Genomic DNA, 21443 nt, shown 5'->3' with positions numbered 1-21443 from the left:
TACGCACGTACGAAATAAACTTATGAAATTGAGCTTATGATTTTTTACATGTATATAAATTCTCAAAATGTTGAAAATTTATTTCAAACGGTTCAAGGTATAATATAGGCATGCGTCTAGAAAACCAAGTGAATCACGTGATCATAGAGTACTTAACATGGCCGCACGCACTGTAATATCAGTTAGAAGTATCGCGATCATAGTTGATTGACAATTAGTTTGAAGATCAATCGAAATTCCGAAAAATTTGAATTTATTTTTGTCTTGAACTGAAATGCCTCGAAAGTTTCATACTCAATATTACTGTTGTCGTTTGAATAATATTTCGCGATGCGTACACGTACGTACGTGGGAAAAAGAACATTGTGCATGTATGCATGAATGTCGCATGTATGCACGCATTTCGTAAATAAATAAAACAATTAAATCATTCGATAGAATGTCAATTGACGGTGTTATTTTAAATGTTAATTAAACAAATAAATAGAAAATGTTAACCTATCGAAAATCACGATTCTATTTAAGCAAGGTCTGAAGTAAGGTACAAAATACACGTAAATACCTGTATATGTACAGGTATATTTAGATGGTGTAACACTGATGTCATGTGATGTATATAATACAATGGTTAAAGAAAGCCAGTGAGAATTATCCTTAGCATGTTTTGTCACTGAAAAAATATAAATGGAGCTATATGTATGTGTGTGTATGTTTGTACGTATGTTTCTATGTATATGATGTACATATATGTAAAGAATATACATGTACACGCGTGGTGCATATATAGCATACCATAAAGATAGATATACATAATACATAATAGTAATAGTTGTGTACCTGTGGTAAATGGGAAAGAAAATTTATCGAGTGATACGTGAAAAAAATATGCGGTTAGAAGAAATGCCATTACGTTTGAGCTCTGATGAGCGGGATTTTGAAATGGATGAAGAAACTGACTATCTTCTTCAACCTTCTGAAGATAGTATACGACTTTTAACTTCACGAAGACGGCGAATAAACGATTTTTCTATATTCCTCAAGAACTGTCTTTGTGGGTAAGTTATAGATTCGATAACCCATCATTAACTTGAACAAAAGATTGAATAGAAACAAATGTGATACTCGATCAACGAATTACTAGCTGCGTATTAATTCTACTGGTAGCCAACATAACAAATGATAAAAATCCATCGAAATTACGTAAATAAATGTGTAAATAAGTCTTTAAAAAATGGAAAATATGAGAAAAGAAAAAAGAAACGAATAGGATATCACGTGAAAATTTCCCATCAAAATATATCTTATCTACTCATCGATAAACGATATCGTAGTAACAAGTTTCAAAATGTTTGCATTTCCAAATATACGTATTTAATAGTGTCTTTCTATTTTTAATAACGTACAATTCGATAATACATCATATAATTGTACTGATGCGTCTATATTTATACAATACACTTTTCAAATCTTATTTGTGAAGAGTACGTATTATAACAACAATTTTTTTTTAAAGTCGGTCTATTAAGGGTTACTAAAAATACATATATACATAATTGATAGAGAACAAAGAAAGCGAGCAAATTAAACATATTTGAACATAGTATATGTAAATAAATTTTGCATGATTTTACTCACAGTGAGAAAAGATAAAAAGAATGCGAAAAATATAATAAATGGAATACTTCGGTATAGTAGGTTTATAGATTGGCGAATTCATCTTGTAAACTTGTACTTCGTGGATGTTATGATGTCATAACAGATCTGTGTTGAATATCGAAAGATACTTTTTGACAGTGTTTTTTAGCGAAAGACTGAATAAAAGTGTTTCTTTACCTAATTTGTGATTACAAATGTGTCTGCTGTGTCTACAAAGAAATATCTAAATGGAGACACAAAGCAATGTTATAAGGCTATCGAAAGAGGATATTCCTCTAATATCTAGACCGCGAAATGACAATTCGTGGACAAGGTGACGTACATTTTACTTCCCCTAAGAAACTTCGATTTCTATGCAGCTTTTTCTTTTTTTCTCTAAATTCTTGCTAAATAATTAAATAAATATTGCTAATTATTTCCAAGATGTTCGATTTCAACATAGTAATTATGTTAAATTTATGTTCATATTTCATACAACAATAAACACGTATCTCTTCATTGACATTGTTGTATCCAAAGTCTGAATATTCTTTTCATAATTTTTCTTATTAATTTAACAACAATATGGTTGTGCAAACAATAAAAAGGTAAAGTAAAAAATTGGCGATGTACTTTAATTTTTTAGTTTTCTACTTATTTATTATTGTGTCTTTATAGATGTTGTACATGGATGTGGAGAAGATGTTGCAGAGAACGTGAATTAAGAGCTAGAGTCATTCACATTGGTCAACTGATGCATGAAAAATTTCCTACTAATGTCATAAGAAATCAGAAATATAATATTGTGACCTTTTTACCTCTGGTAAAGAACATTGATAACTATGTCATTTCCTGTCATGACATAGAATAAAAATATTTAATATTTGTTATTTTATCTTTTTAGGTTCTATTCCAACAATTTAAATTTTTCTTAAATCTATATTTTTTGCTTATGGCCATATCTCAATTCATACCAGACATTCGAATAGGATACTTATATACATATTGGGGACCTTTATGTTTCGTGTTAACTGTTACGATTTGTCGAGAAGCAATCGATGACTTCAGACGATACAAAAGGGACAAAGAAGTCAATGCCCAAAAGTATTATAGATTAGTAAAAGGTTTTGATACCCCGGAATTAGTACCAAGTTCTAAATTGAGAGTAGGCGATTTGGTAAGAAAGTAGAAATATAAAATAATCAAATAGAAACATGAATAGAAGTATTCATTTATGTAATTTTTTTCCAAGGTTATAGTAGAAAAAGGTCAGAGAGTACCAGCTGACTTAGTCCTATTGCGAACCACGGAAAGATCGGGTGCATGCTTTGTGAGAACAGATCAATTGGATGGAGAAACAGATTGGAAGTTGCGACTGGCTGTTCCAGCTACTCAAAAATTGGAAAATAATTCTCAATTGTTTGATATTAAAGCAAGCATATATGTTGAGAAGCCACAAAAAGATATCCATAGCTTTATTGGAACGTTTACCAGAGTAAATTTCTAAATATCTAACTTGCTCTTAATATTTACATATGTAGTACAGTTATTAATAAATGATTGTATTACAATTTGTAGTATGATGGATACAGCAGTGAAGAAAGTTTAGGGGTGGATAATACTCTATGGGCAAATACAGCAATAGCATCAGGTTCAGCTCTTGGTGTTGTAGTATATACAGGGCAAGAAACTAGATCTCTTATGAATCACTCCGCCCCACGATCGAAAGTTGGTTTATTAGATCAGGAAATAAATCAGTTGACAAAGGTGTTGTATCATATTATGAAAACATCTGGTACATTCTGCAATTTCACTTTACTATTTACTAAATGTCGAATGAATTTTAATTTTGTAGGTTTTATTTTGTGCTGTGATTGGATTAGCTTTGGTAATGATGTCTTTAAAAGGATTCAATGGGCCATGGTATCGTTATATGTTTCGCTTCGTTTTGTTATTTTCTTACATAATACCAATCAGTTTAAGAGTGAATTTAGACATGGGAAAGGCTTTTTATGCTTGGTGCATACAAAGGGACAAAGAAATTGCTGGAACGGTTGTAAGAACTACTACTATTCCAGAAGAACTTGGTCGTATTTCATATTTATTAAGTGACAAAACTGGCACATTGACACAAAATAAAATGGTTTTCAAGAAATTACATTTGGGCATGATATCTTATGGGCAAGAAACATTTGATGAAATTATGACTGTATTAAAAACATGTTATTCTACAAATTCAGAAACTTCACCAGTAAAACCATCAGCATCTATACATAGTGGGAAAGTAAGAAGATCTGAAAGTACTAGAATATATGATGCTGTGCATGCTCTGGCATTGTGTCATAATGTAACACCAGTTTACGATGAAGTACCTAAATCAACTAATTTAGATACAATGAGTATACAAACAGGAGAAACAGGAGATTCTGGTTCTATTCAAAGGTAATTTTCGTAAAGATATGCCACGTAAAATTGTACGAGGTGTACCTTTACTTCATTTCTACTTTCAGTCAAACAGAAGCAGACCAACATTACTATTTGCCAGAACAAAAACGTAATTACCAGGCTTCTAGTCCAGATGAAGTAGCATTGGTCAAGTGGACGGAGGAAATGGGATTAGCTTTAGTAAAGCGCGATTTGAATTTTATGCAACTAAAAGCTCCAAATGGCAAAATTTTGAACTATACGATCTTACAAATATTTCCATTTACATCAGAGACTAAACGAATGGGGATAATAGTAAAGGAAGAATCTAGTTCTGAAATAGTATTTTATCTGAAAGGTGCGGACGTAGTAATGTCTGGAATAGTACAGTATAACGATTGGCTTGAGGAAGAATGTGGTAATATGGCTCGAGAAGGTTTAAGAACGTTAGTTGTTGCAAAAAAAAATTTGACGGAAGAGCAATATCTTGATTTTGAAGCAAGGTATTGGCAAATTACTATGTGCTAAATGGCAAAATGTATATAATAATTCGACTACACTGAAGATGATTTTTTTTAGATATAATTCAGCAAGAATGAGCGTTAGCGATCGCGTTTCAAGAGTTGCCGCAGTTGTCGAAAGTTTAGAGAGGGAAATGGAATTATTATGTGTAACCGGTGTCGAAGATAGATTACAGGATAGAGTAAGGCCTACATTGGAGCTATTAAGGAATGCTGGAATTAAGGTACATCGCATCTTTTCCACTTCACATATTACGCGAGAATAAACTCTTTTGTTTGTTTTGATAATAATTTTTCTTGCAATATCTTTTCCTATGATCTTTAGATTTGGATGTTAACGGGTGACAAGCTGGAAACGGCAACTTGTATAGCAAAATCTTCGCGTTTGGTTTCACGAACGCAAAGTCTTCATGTTTTCAAATCGGTGGTAACTCGCACGGATGCGCATTTGGAATTAAATACCTTCCGTAAAAAACAAGACTGTGCCTTAGTCATCAGCGGAGATTCTTTAGAGGTATGTTTGCAATATTACGAACAAGAATTCTTGGAACTAGCATGCGGTTCACCGGCTGTTGTTTGCTGTCGATGTTCACCCACGCAAAAAGCCGAAGTTGTTAGTCTTATTCAAAGACATACTGGCAAGAGAACCGCAGCTGTCGGTGATGGAGGCAACGATGTATCGATGATACAAGCAGCAGATGCTGGTAAGTATATTTCTCATAGTATTTAAGTGAATTGTAGTATAGATGTCAACAAACCGCTGATGTTCATTTCTCTTTTTAGGTATAGGCCTTGAAGGACTCGAAGGAAGACAAGCTTCTCTGGCCGCAGATTTTTCCATTTCTCAATTCAGTCATTTGGCTAATCTTTTATTAGTTCACGGTCGTAGAAGTTACAAACGCTCCGCTGCTTTAAGTCAATTCGTTATTCATCGAGGTTTAATTATTTCCACCATGCAAGCCGTGTTTTCTGCAGTCTTTTATTTGTCGTCTGTATCTTTGTATCAGGGATTTTTAATGGTTGGGTAAGAAAGAATTAAATGATTTCAGAACACATATATACGTGTATATATATAATATATATACATATATATACATATAATTGAATATGATATAACAATACTAGCACGTCAAATAATAATAATAAATTTGTAGTTATGGAACAATATATACGATGTTTCCCGTATTTTCTTTGGTACTAGACAAAGATGTATCAGGAAAAATTGCACTTACTTACCCAGAACTTTATAAAGAACTCAGTAAGGGTCGATCGTTGTCTTATAAGACATTCTTCATGTGGATTTTAATAAGCATATACCAAGGTATAAGTTTTTTTGTTGTTGTCATTGACTATATACCATACAACAACATATTAATTGTTTAAATCATCTTGCAGGTGGAGTTATAATGTATGGCGCACTTATAATGTTCGAAGATGAATTCATTCATATAGTGGCCATAAGTTTCACAGCACTTGTCTTGACAGAGTTAATAATGGTAGCTTTAACTATTAGAACATGGCATCATATTATGATACTTGCGGAGATTTTCTCATTGGCGCTTTATTTATTATCTCTAGTCGTTCTCAAAGATTATTTTGGTATGTACAATTAATATTTAATATATCATATAATATATCATATATTTAAAAAAAAAGAGAGAGATACATTTATCTAAAGAAACTTTAATCACTTCTTTCTATTTATAACACAGATGCCGAGTTTATCAAGACTACTGACTTTTTGTGGAAAGTATTGCTAATAACTTTAATTTCTTGCATGCCATTATATATCTTAAAATTTTTACGAAAAAAGTTTTCTCCTCCAAGTTACACCAAATTATCTTAAATTTCGTGCATAACAGTTTCACTTTATAAAAGTAACTTACATGGAGAATTTAGAAAATTCTGATCTGTATTGGAAAAGTGCTATGAAGAAACTGTTTTTAAGATTAATTATCAATAGTCTCTGATTTACGCTCTTTGCTAAGTGCGTTTGCATTTTATAAAGTTCTTGAATATTCTTCTAAATATTCTGGAAATATTGAAGCGATAGAACGTTACAACTTGACATCAAAATGTAATTGTTAACGAAAATTACAATTGCTTTTGTTCTAAATATATTATACTAAATGCTTTACTATGTAGAATAGATCAGATTTAATATTTCTTTAAATTCTAAATTAATGATAAATATCATGAATAACTCGTTACTGTTATCATTATTAATATTATGTTTATGCAGAATATCATAATAATGTAAACATATCCTTAATTTTTCACATTGTAAATTGAAACAAGTTGAAATTGTGATAATTGAAAAGAAATTATTTAAATCTGTTTTTGTTCATTTTTATTTATTCTAGCAACCAATAAGATATTTTCTTTTATGAAATATGTTCGCATAATATGTAATAGCATTTTACTCGATTTCGTCTCCTATCTATCGTATGTATTCGATCGCATACTATTTGTAGCATTTATATATATATACATTGAGTTTACAGGACATAAATAATCAGCTGATCAAAAGCATATAATGCTTTAAAGTTTTCTAAATGTATTTAATAAATACGTAAAAGTACGTTAAATTCGTACGTTAAAAGTAAAGTTAAATTCTTATTTTTATAAATTAAATGCCACGATTCCTGTTTGTTATCGTCTTACTTTAATATAGGATATTTTCCTTTTATATTTTAAATAGAATTTATTAATTTCAATTTTAATATAATATGATACAATGTAATGTAACTTACTTGTCGCGTATGTACAATGCTAAAATAAAAGAAATCGATTTTTATATTTATGCATATATTAAGTAAGATTGTAGATCTAGAAATAACTGTTGTTAGCTACGACGTTGATGAACTGTATCATATATGTAGAATATATACTTATTTATGCGTAAGGTATTTGACCTAATGACACATTTATAATTAATTTATGTGAAAAGTATAATAATAATACATTCATTTGAACATTATGCCGATTTTCTTTTTAATCCTGTAAGCGCACTGAAATATTATCAAGAGATTAAGGATGTTTATCAGTTTATTCATAATAGTTTAATAATAATTATATTCTAATAGTGTTAATACAATAAATGTAACTAACATAATACTGAGATTCCATTTTTTTCGTTTGCCCATAAAAAAATGGATCTAGTTATGAAAAAGACATAGTAAATAATACACAAATACTTTATTTCTTTAATGAATTAATTTTTTTATTTATCTAACTGTAACATGCAATTTCTCAGCTGCAAGTTTTGCTATTTGATCGTGAATATTGTGTACTTCTCGTTTTGATAATGTACGTTCCATATGTCTGTATATTATAGTGTAGCAGTGTGACAATTTCTTGGTCGTGGGGTGAGTGAATTCATCTTTTAATATAACTTGTTCTACTCTATCACCACCAACATCTCTTACTATATCGTAAAAATCGTTCGACGAGTAACTTTTATCTTCAGGCAACCAAAAACTTATATCATTTTTACACTGGGGATAAATGCTAATTGCCTGTAATACAGAAATTTAATTAAAAATTTTTCTTTTAATGCAATATTTATTAGTTTATTAATTTCTGTACCTTATATTTTATTGCTGTATTATGATCTTCAAATTTGAATTGATTTAAGAAACCAGTGTCTTTACTCCAAAACAATCTAATATTGGGGATATCATATAAACACATAGCTAGTCTTTCCAATCCCAATCCAAATGCCCATCCAATGTGTTCTCCTGCACCCGAATTTTGTAAAATCTCCTGACGCATAATACCACATCCCAATACTTCAATCCACTGATCTTTATAGGAGACTTCTAGTTCCCACGAAGGATGAGTGAAAGGAAAATATTGTTGAACCCATTTGCATTGAATTTCTACAATTACAAGTTCATATTTTACATCTCATACCAATTAACATCAGAGATTCTTCTTCTTCTTAAAATTACCTGATCCAAAGAGCACTTGTGCTAAACCCATTAAAGTATTTTTTAATTCATGTTCCATTAGTTTTACAGATTCCAAGGTATGACACGCTTGTTTTTCATCAGTTTCTATACCTCTATGTTCAAATACCCTTAACCCATCAGAATCATTCACATTTTGAAATACTTCCTCTGTTGTACGTAATCTGACAACATCTACTTGATGGAAAACAGGATAATGCGTAGAATCTATTTCATCTCTACGATAAACATCTCCAACTACAATGAAATTGTTCAAACCCATTGAAATCAACTCTGACTGATGAGCTGTTGTATGAGATCTGAGCACAATATTTTGATTGACATAATAACAATCACTTTGGTTTCTAGACGGATGACCCTTTGGTATAAGAAGGGAATCAAAATTTTGAGTTACTGTAACTATAGGAGAGAGATTATCATATACACTAAATATAGGATTTCCGATACGGTTATAAAATTGCGTATGAAAATAGTTAACAATACGTTGACGAACATGAGATAAAGGATGATATGGAGTAATGTGTAAATTTCTTCCCAATTTGGAAAAAATGTTTTCACCGATATTTGTCCAGTTATCTTTTGGAAAAATGTCACCTAATAATATTATTACATTGTTTTTTACAGCTTGACTTGTTGTACAAAAGGTTCTACCAAATAATATTTTTTTACTATAACGCCCAAAGTATTTCATCATGCACCTGTAAAAATATATCTTAATCATTATTTATAAAAGTATTTAAATAGTTAAAGCAATATAATACATTTGTAATAAATAACCTAACCGTTGCAGAATCATTATGACATGATATTAAACTCTAAATATTTTAGATTGGCGGAATTGTATTATTTTTCAATATAATTAATAGAAATTGATACGTACACTAATTTATAACGAAAACTATTCTGCTTTCAAAAATTTAAGGACAATTTACAATATTAATATTTATTGAAGCATGAGTTTTGTATTTTCCAAAGGAAAGCATTAAACTAACTCACTGAAGCATAAAACCTTCTTTTTTATGCCATTATTGATTATAAAAATGTATTACTCAGAAATGTAATAATGAGTAAGTAGCAAAAAACAAATTTAAAGTAAAATGAGGAATCAATGCGTAAAATACAATGCATTTTAATTTGAGATATTCAGGATTAGAGTACATATATATACCACTATACACGTGAGATATCTATCTATGATGTATTTGATCTATGATGTATCGTAAATGATGGCTAGTAGTCGGAAGGTTATTTTGAGTCTCTATCGAAATCTAATTCGAGAAAGCAAAAAATGGAATTCATACAATTATCGGCAAGTAAAAATTATTAAGTTAATTATTATTGATTATAATTTTGCAATTGGACATACTAAAATTAATCAAACTCTAATTATTTTAAAAAATTGTTAACGACAGAATAAAAGATATTATTTTCACAAATGTTATTAACGTTTAAGTTATAAATTATATCCTTATTTGTTTTGTAAGAATCTAATCTTATACTTATTATAGGATGTATGCTTTACGTAAAATTCGACATGAGTTTCAACAGAACAAGACTATACAGGATAAAGAGAAGATCAATGAATGTTATAATAGAGGATTGGAAAGTCTTCAAATTATTAAGAGACAAGTAACAATTGGAAATCTTTACAGTACTAGGCCATTAATTATTGAAGCTATTGAAAATAAAGCTAATTTGAATTAACAAGAAAAATATAAAATTTATATTAAGATAGTGTATGTAAGTATATTCCTAGTAAATAGGGGGAGCGACAAAGTTTTAAAACTTGAATGATTAAAAATTAAATTAATGTAATTACAGTTAGTTACATACATTTAAGATTTATGTATCAATGTTACAAGTGTATTGACCTGTATGTAATGGACAGTCTGTCCAAAACATTCTACTAAGATAATTTAATAAAAAAATATGTATTATTGATATCACAAAATGTTTTTTATGTAATCAATGATAAATAATTGCAAGTAATTACTCATAACGAAAACATACACAGAACCATGCTAAATTTTCAAATTTAACGTAAGTTAGTTTAGAGGAATATTGCGTGAATAGATCGATATTTTATAACAGAATAGGCACGCGTATAGTATACCGGATAATTTGCACGAATCTTTTTATTATTCGAATTTTCGAGCAAATATGTGATATATGTATATGTTATATACAAGGTGTTATATACATAAATATCTTATTTATTGTTGTATGTTGCACGAAAATATTTCTTAGGACAAGGTTACGTTATTTGAAGGGCTACATGTATCAGCTTTTGCTCATGATTATCTTTTTTACGGGATTTTGAGACCATCAGTATTTTTTTAAATAGGGCTCTATATTTATTATCTGATACCTTTGTAGAAAGTGAAAAACAAATTCGACGATCTTTATAATTATACCATTCCCAACATTTAATCTTAAGATATTTACGTTTGAAGTATATAATACGTATATATATGTATTACATATTTAATTATATCAAATCGACAGGTGGCAAAATTAAAAAATGCAAATTTTTCGGCAGCTAAGCAGTATTTTTTAACTTATGAGGGCTGAAATAAAGGTTTTAGCAAAATATATACTGAAGACTTGTTTAATAATTTTAATTGATAAACTATTTCAATTGTTTCGCGATGACAGATGGAGCATATTGAGAAGGTAGAGTTGCTCTACGTAAAAAGGAGTGTGACAAGTAGCGAACTGTTATAAATCATTTAGCGAATTAATAAAGAATTTGATCAAAATGGCTATGCGAAATTTAACAGAACCATTCATTTTAATGCGAAATAATGCTTTACAAAGCAAGCACATATATGCCGAACAAGTATGATATACATAACCTATAATTTACGAAAAATCGGCGACATTAATCTTTTCATGGGAAATTTAGAGGTTAAATAATGGGATACAACATTTTAGAATTTGTCTGACCGAATGGCACTAGTGGCTTCGGATTCTGGTACCTCGGACAACGTCGAATTAAAAAATGTTAATTTGGAAAGTAACGCACCACCTGTATGGACAGATGCCTTGGAGGAGACCCAATATATTTTAAGTAGATTGCGTGTCAAAATAGACAGCTTAGTAGAGTTACATGCTAAACAATTAACTAGGCCAACATTAGACGATACATCACAGGTTTGTCATTAACCACAATGATCGTTATGCTAAAACTAAAGTATTCATATACTTTCGCCAGAAGATTAAACAATCCTTCTGATTTATTTTGATTACTTAATTATTAGAGAGCAAATCGTTAAAAACATGTCTACAGGAAGAGAGACAAATGGAACAACTGACACGAGAAATAGGACGTGCATTTTCTAGCGGTTATCATCAAGTACAAACAATAAAAACTGCAGCAAGGCATGCTACTGGATCTGTGGAACGTCAATTAGCCATAAGCGCGGTAATGGCACTTTCAACAGCTTTACAAGAGCTGGGTCTACGATACAGATCAGCTCAGAATCACTATTTAACACGTATGATTTATAGACATGTCTGATTTTCCTGTAGGCTGGTTACACGAAGAAAAAAATGTTTGACTTTGCTTAATTATTTTAGAGGTAAAGTCAAGAGAAGAGAGGAGTAACCAATTTTTTACAGAAGATCAGTCAATATTTTTAAATAATGCTGCAGCAGACACATGGTTAATGGAGTCAAACGAAACAAATTCAGATTCTTGGGATAATAGAGAACAACAACAACAAGATTCTGTACTTTTACAATTGGAGGATCCTGAAGATAGAATGAAATTAGCCGCAGAAAGAGAAGAACAGATTGGCAACATAGTTCAAAGTATAGCAGATCTCAGGCATATATTCAAAGTAAGTGGTTCTGAAGATTGACATATTGGATGAGTTTATGAACAATATTAAAGTTACTGTATAAAATAATAAATGAAAAATTGTTCTTGAATAGGATTTAGCAAGTATGGTGCAGGATCAAGGTACCATTTTGGATAGGATCGATTATAATATTGAACAGACACAGGTACAAGTACAGGAGGGTTACAAACAACTGAGAAAGGCAGACTCTTATCAAAGAGCCAATAAAAAATTGTATTGTATAGTCGTGCTTGCAGGCGCCATTATTCTAGTCAGTTTTCTTTTTGTTGTATTTAAAACATGAAATTTCTATTTCAATTTGCACGATTGCATTTTAGTATATAATTTGTTATTAATTATTTTTGTAAAAAATGAAAAACATGCTTACATAATGTATAATTTGGGCAAAAAATATTTTTCGATAAAATACTTTGGGAAATTTCTGATACAACGTAAACAGGAAAGTAACGTGGAATATAATTAAGCAGATACATATTTTATTTTTGTGACCGTATCAATTATTCTTTTCATTTCATGCTCGAAATCATTCCATAGTGTTGACTTATTTCCGGATATTTATTCCGTATTGTTTATTGTATACATCATTACATGTGATGGGGGTCTTAAGACTTATATATAATATAAATGTAAATATTAATAATCATAATTTTTAATTATATTTTGAATTTAAATTAACTGTAACATATATTTACGTTGAGATTACAGCTGTAAATTTTTAATAAAACAAAGAGTAGCTGAAACAAACGGAAATCAAATGTGTTCACAAATAAAATGAACCGTAAAAAGGCATGATAAATGTCGATCGGCAGATTGTCGCCTTTTAGCTGATTGACAATTTTAGTAGTCTAGTCTGGCCTGATGTAGTATAGTATACAAGAGAAAAAGAAATATGAAAGGTGAACTTACTCTTGTGTGTGTAGTGTATTGCAGTTGTTTCCTTTCCTGTTTTAAAATAAATGAATATTTTATCGAACGTATGCTATGATTATTATATTATTTAACATTGACTTAAATATCATAAATAAATATTTTTTGATATAGTTTAATAGACATTAAGATAAATAATAACATTAGTTAACAATATTGAATTTTCATTCTTATGAACACTAAATAAATTTTCCTCGAATATTGCACTTTTTTTTATCACAGACTGAGCGGTACATATATTTTATATCTATATCGTTTATATATCTATGTCTATTTATCTATGTATATACATATATATAGACTGAATTTTTAAAAAAATATTACTGTTACGAGAGTTTGAACGATTTTCTTGCTTGCACGTACTTGTATACTTATAAAGATAATTATACATATAAATTATAGTATCTGCATATTCTTCGTTTGTTTCACACGGTATGTGCGTACTCGTGAATGTATGCAAACATGTGTTACATAAACTCCGAGTGTGGTATAATTATTTATTCAGTTTTATAAAAATCTTACGTTATACAAATTAGAAACGATTCGTTAACCAAGGAACAATAGAAATTCGTAAAATACGCTTTCTTCTGAGATTTATTATGTTGAAGAAAATTTAACCTATGGAATAGTACCTACCTATGAAGAAGTAGTTTAACGTTCAATATGTGATTCGCAATACTGCAATTCTGTAATAAAAAGTTTATTCTAATAAATGGAATGCACTAAATGCTGATGTTAAAGTCGTATGAATTTTATTGTATCATCTGTATGATCGGATTTGTTTTCCTTGGTCAAGATTCATGATAAAAACCTTAATATACTTGTATAAGCAGTTTCGTGTAGATTTTGTTAAAAGTACGCACGCATTTTGAAAAACTAAGGGACAAATTTGCATCGTGCGATAAACAATTTGGATATCATTTACGCGTAAAAGAGTTTACGTTTACTTTGTTTTTATACACGGTGGTAGAAAGGTAAATCAGCTGAATAGAGAAAAACGTTCCTGGATAAGTATAATACAGAATGTACGAATAAAAAACGCGTGCGGTTTGTGTATGATTCTGCGGAGACTCAGAATCGATCGAACATGAGTTAAGAGGCTTGTGCGACTACACATTACTCAAGTGAAAGACGGAGACGAGGTATTTAGAATGTGAACTAAAATTGCAAACGCTCCACCGAGTATGTAACGTACGAAATTATCACCGACTAAAGGACCTAAAGCGTAAAGTCCAGATCTCGGGGCTTTGGTTACTTCATAAGTAAAATCGTCAACCTCGATAGGATTCGATTTGCCATCTATGGGTTTCTCGAAATATTTACCAAGCCCGATACCGTCAGCTTTGAGATAGGACAAATCAGGCTTGTAACCTGTGAACGAACGAATTTTCTTAGCTGAAAATCTTTAACAAGCGAAAGCGAAACGAAAGTATGATTTGGTTTTGCTTTGTACGGATTTGATACATACCGATAAGGATGGCTACGGCAGAGACACGAAAAGCGTGTGCGCATCCGTCTGGGTCGACAAGCGTAACCATCGGATGTTTTTCGAATCCGGCACCATCGATGAAATCAGTATCATTTGCAGTAAGTCCGAGCAACGTGTACCCCGGTAATGCTTTGTATAGAGGATAATTAGTACCACCATCAGCCATCATCTCGTATACCTTGTGATATTCGGGATACATCGAGCTGGGTAGACCTTGCAATCTATCATAGATAGTGCGTATTTTCTCGTCGTTTGATTTATTCCATTCGTTGGACGAGTCACGAAATGCGTGCAAGACGGGAATGCCATGAAAACGAACGGCCATGATTGCATCGGCAGCACTTAGTCCGGAACCGATCACTAATACCGGATCAATTGGTTGCCGTCGTTCCTCTACTTCGTTTGCTAAAATTGAATCGACCATCGAGTTTTTCCATAATCTAATTCCAAGTAATTTTAGCAAAGCTTAAACTGCTTCGAGAGAAAAGGAAAGAAGCATTTCGCGTACCATGTTGCTGATGACTAATCAAATGATCCAATCTTGATTCCAGCTTGTTTAGATCGTGCGTTACCCAATCAAGTTGAGAATCTTCACCGGCTATACCCAATTGATTTGATAAATCGGTCGTGCCTGTGGCAAGAACGACTCTTTTGCAGCGATAGCGAAACGGTTTCCCTGTTTGTTTATCGAAGCCATCGACTATCCATCCGTAACGATCTTGTTGTTGTTGTTGTTGTTGTGGATGATGATGATGACGAGAATCGCAGCACAGTCTCACTGAAGTAACTACAGTCTCGCTAAAAAGTAAACGTCCATGTGATTAGCGGTTACAAGATGCGACACAACTCGCGAGCATTGCAACTACGATAAATTACTGTGCGAACCAACCATCGAAAGTATTGCTCCAACTTTTTTCTCCGTACGTAATCTTTGTAATAGGCAGCTACTGTACCGACAGAAATTCTGCTAGCCGTTTTACATGCACTCGGTTTCTCTTGAAAGGCATAGTACATGCACGACGGTTTACCCTCTGTCGAATTTGCTTTTTGAAGTTCTTCGGATTCGACCAACATCTCCCATTGTCTTATGTCTAAATCGGGCAACGACATCCATCGGTTCAAGCTGATGGTCAACACGTTTGGATCCATCGACTAACACACAATTAATTCATCAATTCTAAATTGAACCTTGAAACACGTTTAACTTGTGTAATGATAAACGTTCTCGCCTGTCGAACGATATTCGTGACGTATTCGTAAACTCTATCGATTCGAATAAATTGGTTAGGTGGAAGATTTGCGACTGCCGAACCGAAGGAAATACGTAGCAAGGGAACAAAGAAACCGAGAACAGATCAACAACATCGTTGATCGTTTCTTTACCGGCGGTATCGCCAACATCGGGGTGTATTGTCAGATTTCTTTGTCATCACCGCGGTACGCGGTTCAACTAACCGCAAGCCCGTTACCCGATAAAACATGTCCCACGTTCGTTACCTGCCATGAACCACCAGGTTGACCTTTACCGAGCACAATGTGATCGATCACTTTATGCTCAGGATGTTGCTCGACCGATTTCCAGGTAAGCAGAGACGGCACATCAAGGCCAGCATCGACACAAGGATGTTGAAGTTGGTCCATAAGAAGAGCCAAAGGCCGACCACCGGCTCTACCTTCCAGTCCGGAAGAAAGGCATTCCAATTTGCAACGCGTACTGCTCGCCAAGCCCCTTCCACCGCCGTTCCCCTGACATTTTCTCAACTTGGTATTCTCACTCTCGTGCCATCGATGGCATCTCGATTCATTCCCTAATTGTTGTTGTTCTTGACTCGTCCTATCGCAACATTCCTCGTCATCATTTCCGGATCTCGTGCTCGAGTGTAATCTGGCTGTGAGCATTTCATCGGCGGGATGTGGTTCACCGGTATAATAAGGCCAATTTCCAGCAAGCATGAAAGAAAGGCATATTCCACTAGGTCCGTTTCCTGAACAAAACATACACACCACCCTGTGTATAGAATACAGACAATACCGATTCTTTTATCCTTTCGCACTGCTTTTTCGCGATACTTCGGCGCGTATTATCACGGGAAAAACGGCCGTTACCGTGTGTTTCCACCTGAAATCGTGTGCTACGATCTGTACAGATCGTAGCACTTCACCTAATATATTGACCATATACGGAATTACCTGATCACGAAATCGATCAACGAGAATACCATCGTATCTAACTTAATTACACTAGAGGCCAAAAGATTCGATCGATCGGTATGGCTTACAGAGACTCTTCTATCTTTTAGAATTTTAAGGATAATCTTGTAAGTAAAAGGAAGCGTTTAAAAGGAAACGTATCTCCTTTAAACGACACCAGGCAAATTTACGAATCTTTTGGATTCTAGTACAGGTATATGTGTTACCTAGTGGATACAAATTTCGTATTGGCGAGCGAATCGTACCTATAATGACCACATCCTTATAGACGACGTCGTTATCGCCATCGTCACAACAATTTTGCATCGTTGTACCGATTTGTTGTTCTCGTTTATTCGGTCAATCGTTCCAATTCAACAGCTGTAACAAACAAATACCGACAATGTTCTGTAAATATCCTGTGTAGTCGTGGAAAAAACGAAGGAGCAAATCGCTCGATGTTTGTAAATGAAATGAAATGCGTGTAAACGATAAAAAGAGAAAAAAGAAAATAAAGGGAATGAAGAGTAGAATAAAGAGGAGAAAATAAGTATAAATATCGTAGGAAGTAGAGACATTTCAAGAAAACGATATACAACTGTGCAATGATACGTATATCATGTGCATACATAATCGCGACTGTCACGGTATATGATAAGACGCAAACCGGTACAATTTCATATCTATGATGCAAAACGCGGAAACCTGTATACTTTGCAGGAATCGCGCAACTCATCGTTCGATTACGACCATCCGGACAGCTATACAATTTAAAATCAAACGGTCGTTCATTTAGAAATTTATATCGATCAAAAGAAATTACTTTATTTTTCTGTTTGACATCATTTGGATAAATAGTACGTACTTACGTAACACGTTATCTTCAACAATTATAAAACTTTCCATGTAAGAATAAATGTAAACTTAAAGATTTATCGAACTGTTTACTATTACGCTTCGTTACAGTAAGCTATTATCGATGATCTTGCTATACTCGCATCTCTATATAAGTACGTGTATACAGGGTGATTGGTAACTGTCGGTATAAGCGGAAAGGGAGTGATTCTACGTGAGAAAAGAAGTCGAAAATATAGAATAAAAATTTTTTTTTTAATTTTTTTAAAAATCTACAGTGAGATCCGTTATAACGAGACGCGATAAAGTGCACGCGTACCGGACCACCCTGTATATTTCGATCGGTATATGAATCAATTTCCCGAAACTTTAGAAAGAAATTTTACTTTCTCGCTTTGTTTACGATTATTTCTTACATACTTTTTCTAATAGATATTCTCTTCCTTCAAATGTTAAAATTGTCTCGCGTTTATGTAATCACATGGCGGCAAAAATTGCGCGGAAAATTTCAAACGCGATCGATCTAATTCTTTCATAATGATATTGAAGCAATCTGTTTCGATCATGCGGTTAAATATCCGTATCGATAAATTTACGTTAAAAAGTACAATATGCTGAACGAACTTATCCGCTTTCTTCTAAGCAACCGGATCGGAATACATCGGGCATTCTAAGAAGGTCGATATCAAGAAGAGTGTACAGGGTCACGATCGATATTGAAATAGAAATACTCAGATAGGAATGCTTATACTATGTTCAGTCAGTTTAAGTTAAGTTCGGATAACCTCGTTTCAAGTTAATGTGTTTTACGATTCGACATAGTCATTGAAAGATATAACTGTTTTATTAAGCGGCTCGATTCTTCGCAGTCCTATGGAAACTGATGAATCATCGTATAGAACCAGTCTCCTGTTCATTCAGTAATCAACTAAAAAAAACTTGCTCTCGCTATTCCAAGAATTTGTTTTCGCTTTGATATAGTGTTCTTTCAACCGACAATAAATCCCTGTAAAAAGCCATGGGCACTGGTTCCAATAAATTTATCGTTGAACACGACGCGCCATTAAAACTATAACGTAATATCATTATAATTAGATTACCTCGCGGTTCGTTACATGCTAAAACATAATCATTACCACTACTTGTCACTATAGTTCTGATATTGGGACACTCTCCTATTGTATTGCTGACTCAAAAATCGTAATAACTTGGACAGAGGCAAGAGCTACGATAGAGGGATCAGAGGGGGCGAGGAGAAAGATGGAAAAAAAAAAGAAAGACTAAGAGAAAAGGGGAGACAAAAATTAATATAAATATATAATTGTATACGTAGTAAGTGATAGTGTAAAACAAACCAAATTTCGGCGTGGCTCACACACGAAATCGTATTATAATCAACTCCTATCAAGGAAACGGCCGACGTTATACTGAACCGTGAATCAGACGCGCGTTTCTTTTCATATCGAACGAATATCTGCTAAAAGGTTGCGACACATCGTGTCATATTTTTATGTACATAGCTTCTACATTTTGTCATTCTTTTCTATCTTTAATCGTTAATTCTTAATTTAATCACTGTCATTAATTATTGCTATCGAATGGTTCCTATCATAATATTTCTAGGAAAACAAAATATATTTCTGTATTTTTATCGTTACTTTACATCTTATCAGATGACAAGCGTTCTTGTTTTGACGCATTTTTTTAATTTATTCAAATCATGTTACACCTTTGATCTATTAAATTGTATTACACATTTCTTTGCCTTGGCAGAATCGATTTTCGATATATGATGTATGTACGCATAGATGCTTGTGAAGTCGGGCATCCGTCGGCCGCGTACCTACATAACGTATTTATGGGTATTCGCTAACATTTGCTAACATAATGTGTGTACATATGTACATACATAAAAAGAAAATTCGCTGTCAGTCAGCGGTCGATATCGATTTGAAGACAGACTGCGGGTTGGCGATAAATACTCGTGAATACCTTCTTTCTCACAAGTATTGTTAAACGTTCCTGAATGTTTTAAAAATGTGCGTTTGATGCATACCAACTTTACATCAATATTCATTTATATGTACGAACGTGTATATATATATATAATTTAAAATACCGTTTCGCTTATTCTGAAATATTAGTATTTATGATCATTCCAAGCTGGACGTGCAAAATTAACGAATACACTTTTTACAGTTGGCAATCGAAGCAAAACCGGTTGAAGGTTGCATGACAAATCATTTTACTTTTTTTATCTTTTTTGTGTAATCTGCTGCTCGCTATCCACTTAAACCGGTCAATCCTTTCACTACTTTAGCAAATATTAAATTGTATATGTATATATTTTCATTCACCATCACAATTACGTTACTGTGTTCGTTCTAATAAAGAACCTTGGATGATAATAATAGATAATGATAAATAAAAATACAATGATATCAATATAAATATTTTATATTAGATAGATCTATATGTTCTTACATAATTAACCTGCATATATGTATTTATATGCATACATATGTATTTATTCAACGAAAAATGACATTGACAATGAACGAGAAACTAGACGCATAGTTAAACTACGTTTCATCAACTTTGATTGATAACTTTAGATTTAAATGCTAAATTATATTCTAAGTCATAATAAGGATCTTTTATTCAATTATTGTGATTATAAAAAAATTTACAGCTTCGACTGGAATTACTAGTGATTCGGATCAAATATTAACTTGAAATCACGATAAATAGAATAGAGATATCTATTTAATATTAAATTAATATTTGTATTAATTTATATCGCGTTCCATATTTAGATATTCATATCTAAAAAAAACTTACAACTATTGATTAGAAATAAACAAGATAAAATACACGAAATAAAAATTTATGATTGGTTTATAATAATTTGTTTCTTTTAACTATAATAGCTATTAGATTATCAATGTCAACGGTAAAACAGCTATAAAAAAGTAAATTACAGCTTTAATTACCTGTTTCCGCTCTATGTGTAATTGCAGCATTCTATTTAATCTGGATTGCAAATTTTAGTCCGACACATCGCGTAGAAATTTTGTTGATCGACGTTTTGAACACATCCACGACCAACGATTACTTTCTGCTCCTTATTGCAAATCCTAACCGTCTCAAGTACCATATTCAAACTGTTTTCGTTTGGTTGACGTGAAAATTAATGTTCGAAGTTGTTTCCTATTTTTTCATTTAATGTTCTCTGTTACTTCATAATTTAACAAGTATTCTTTGTTGAATCACGAAATCCTTTATAGATTCGATAATCTTTCCAACGTAAAACCACCAATAACTTCCAATAATTTCAGTTTTTGCTAAAAACTAATCTATTTGCGTTGCGGACACACCTCATCGTTGCATTGATTTCCTTTTTTTAGGTTAGCTTTTATACACAGGACCGACAAATATCACTATGCTACTATGGCGGCAATTTCAAAACCAAATTTCAAGCAGTCTGTCTTTCTATTACTCGATTTATGTAACTAAACTAAGCTAATCTAAAGACTAAAAACTTATATCTATAAATAATCCATTAAAT

General features: G+C 32.3%; 5 protein-coding genes across 17 annotated transcripts; 3 read left to right on the top strand and 2 right to left on the bottom strand.

Moving 5' to 3' along the window:
• Positions 1-172: 172 nt before the first annotated feature.
• On the top strand, positions 173-7560 carry LOC126867777 (probable phospholipid-transporting ATPase IIB). 3 transcript variants are annotated; one of them, XM_050622662.1, is made up of 13 exons: positions 173-1055; positions 2314-2458; positions 2540-2812; positions 2888-3130; positions 3214-3402; positions 3491-4077; positions 4146-4562; positions 4639-4804; positions 4906-5284; positions 5364-5604; positions 5735-5901; positions 5976-6179; positions 6293-7560. In XM_050622662.1, the coding sequence occupies exons 1-13, from the start codon at positions 847-849 to the stop codon at positions 6424-6426; spliced, it is 3354 nt and encodes a 1117-aa protein (XP_050478619.1). In that variant the 5' UTR covers positions 173-846; the 3' UTR covers positions 6427-7560. The 3 variants fall into 3 exon arrangements, with proteins under 3 accessions (XP_050478619.1, XP_050478620.1, XP_050478621.1); XM_050622663.1 differs by lacking the exon at positions 173-1055 and adding an exon at positions 1077-1969; XM_050622664.1 differs by lacking the exon at positions 173-1055 and adding an exon at positions 1993-2243.
• Positions 7561-7759: 199 nt separating this feature from the next.
• On the bottom strand, positions 7760-11702 carry LOC126867805 (probable phenylalanine--tRNA ligase, mitochondrial). Of its 5 annotated transcripts, none has more exons than XM_050622770.1 (4): positions 11577-11702; positions 8534-9249; positions 8169-8461; positions 7760-8098 (listed from the first exon to the last, which is right to left on the bottom strand). In XM_050622770.1, exons 2-4 carry the CDS (start codon positions 9243-9245, stop codon positions 7808-7810), a joined length of 1296 nt encoding a protein of 431 aa, XP_050478727.1. In that variant the 5' UTR covers positions 9246-9249; positions 11577-11702; the 3' UTR covers positions 7760-7807. The 5 variants fall into 5 exon arrangements, with proteins under 5 accessions (XP_050478727.1, XP_050478726.1, XP_050478725.1 ...); XM_050622769.1 differs by lacking the exon at positions 11577-11702 and adding an exon at positions 11407-11555; XM_050622768.1 differs by lacking the exon at positions 11577-11702 and adding an exon at positions 10920-11018.
• LOC126867827 (LYR motif-containing protein 4) lies at positions 9715-10492 on the top strand. The gene is made up of 2 exons (XM_050622802.1): positions 9715-9860; positions 10060-10492. The coding sequence occupies exons 1-2, from the start codon at positions 9775-9777 to the stop codon at positions 10253-10255; spliced, it is 282 nt and encodes a 93-aa protein (XP_050478759.1). The 5' UTR covers positions 9715-9774; the 3' UTR covers positions 10256-10492.
• Positions 11169-13387, top strand: LOC126867811 (syntaxin-16). The gene is made up of 5 exons (XM_050622777.1): positions 11169-11390; positions 11486-11704; positions 11841-12048; positions 12131-12393; positions 12488-13387. Exons 1-5 carry the CDS (start codon positions 11310-11312, stop codon positions 12695-12697), a joined length of 981 nt encoding a protein of 326 aa, XP_050478734.1. The 5' UTR covers positions 11169-11309; the 3' UTR covers positions 12698-13387.
• LOC126867796 (oxidative stress-induced growth inhibitor 1-like) lies at positions 12951-21347 on the bottom strand. Of its 7 annotated transcripts, none has more exons than XM_050622747.1 (7): positions 20869-21347; positions 17287-17401; positions 16328-16815; positions 15720-15982; positions 15339-15628; positions 14810-15235; positions 12951-14027 (listed from the first exon to the last, which is right to left on the bottom strand). In XM_050622747.1, the coding sequence occupies exons 2-7, from the start codon at positions 17345-17347 to the stop codon at positions 13993-13995; spliced, it is 1563 nt and encodes a 520-aa protein (XP_050478704.1). In that variant the 5' UTR covers positions 17348-17401; positions 20869-21347; the 3' UTR covers positions 12951-13992. The 7 variants fall into 7 exon arrangements, with proteins under 7 accessions (XP_050478704.1, XP_050478703.1, XP_050478702.1 ...); XM_050622746.1 differs by lacking the exon at positions 12951-14027 and adding an exon at positions 14077-14712 and having other exon boundaries at positions 16328-16986; positions 19231-21347; XM_050622745.1 differs by lacking the exon at positions 12951-14027 and adding an exon at positions 14077-14712 and having other exon boundaries at positions 16328-16969; positions 19231-21347.
• Positions 21348-21443: the final 96 nt, after the last annotated feature.

This window comes from Bombus huntii, chromosome 7 (genome assembly GCF_024542735.1).
Source record: "Bombus huntii isolate Logan2020A chromosome 7, iyBomHunt1.1, whole genome shotgun sequence".
In the NCBI taxonomy this organism is placed as follows: Eukaryota; Metazoa; Arthropoda; class Insecta; order Hymenoptera; family Apidae; genus Bombus; species Bombus huntii.
The sequence above is the reverse complement of the archived record's forward strand: the minus strand, read 5'-3'. Positions and strand labels throughout refer to the sequence as shown.